The 776-nt window shown below is 45.9% G+C and overlaps 1 protein-coding gene across 1 annotated transcript in view; it reads right to left on the bottom strand.

Moving 5' to 3' along the window:
• The window catches only part of LOC106534922 (dual specificity protein kinase CLK1), a gene marked incomplete at its 3' end in the record, with an annotated part of 10,983 nt that continues 10,207 nt past the window's right edge, over positions 1–776 (bottom strand). Inside the window, 4 exon segments of the mRNA XM_014031723.1 lie at positions 1–146; positions 247–337; positions 416–495; positions 582–664. Of these exon segments, the coding sequence (XP_013887177.1) occupies positions 1–146; positions 247–337; positions 416–495; positions 582–664 (400 nt within the window).

The following is a 776-nucleotide window of genomic DNA, read 5'->3' as shown; positions in this document are numbered from 1 at the left end:
GTTTGTTTGAGTTTTCTCAGCGGGCTGAAGAAGCGGTGCCACACAGCTTCTTCCACTGTGATCCGTCTGCTGACGTCGTACTCCAACATGCAGCTGAGCAGATCAAACAGCTGCTGCTCCTCCTCGCTGTTCGTCCTCATGTACGTCTGAAAACATCAGAACACATCACAGACACTGTGTTACTGTCTGACCCACACCTGGACCTGCTTTGCTAATAAAAGGCATTTCTTTGTGGACCTTCAGTACCGTCAGAGGCTGACAGTGTTTCCTGATGAATTCGTTCGAGGAGCTCAGCTCGTCCCAGTTCAGCTGCTGGTTTTTCACAAACTGTTGGTTCCTGAATTCAAACATAAAAACCATCAGAACTCATGTTCCAGCTGGACCTCACCACAGAGACCACAGAGACCAGGGTCACCTGGTCCGCTGCAGCAGACCAGAGGGAATCGGACCCAGAACTTTCTCCATCATGGCCAGATGTTCCTTGCTGTCATGACTCTGAAAGAATAAAACCTGCCATAAAAAAGGGTCTTCATGTTGTCTTCATGTTGTTTACACGTGAGTGTGTTTATTTGTTTGTTTACCGGGAAGAGAGTCCGTCCAAGATAATACTCCATCAGAACACAGCCCAGACTCCAGACGTCACACGACTGGTTCCAGCCCAGACCTGAACCAGAAGCTTGATCAAAAACTTTAAAGGGATCCACGACTAGTTGTAACATTAGACTTTATTTAATAAATATATTTTTAACTGTAAAATACTGTGAAATACTGTAGGA

Source organism: Austrofundulus limnaeus, unplaced genomic scaffold, assembly GCF_001266775.1.
Source record: "Austrofundulus limnaeus strain Quisiro unplaced genomic scaffold, Austrofundulus_limnaeus-1.0 Scaffold1306, whole genome shotgun sequence".
NCBI lineage: Eukaryota > Metazoa > Chordata > Actinopteri > Cyprinodontiformes > Rivulidae > Austrofundulus > Austrofundulus limnaeus.
This window is presented reverse-complemented; position numbering and strand designations above follow the sequence as displayed.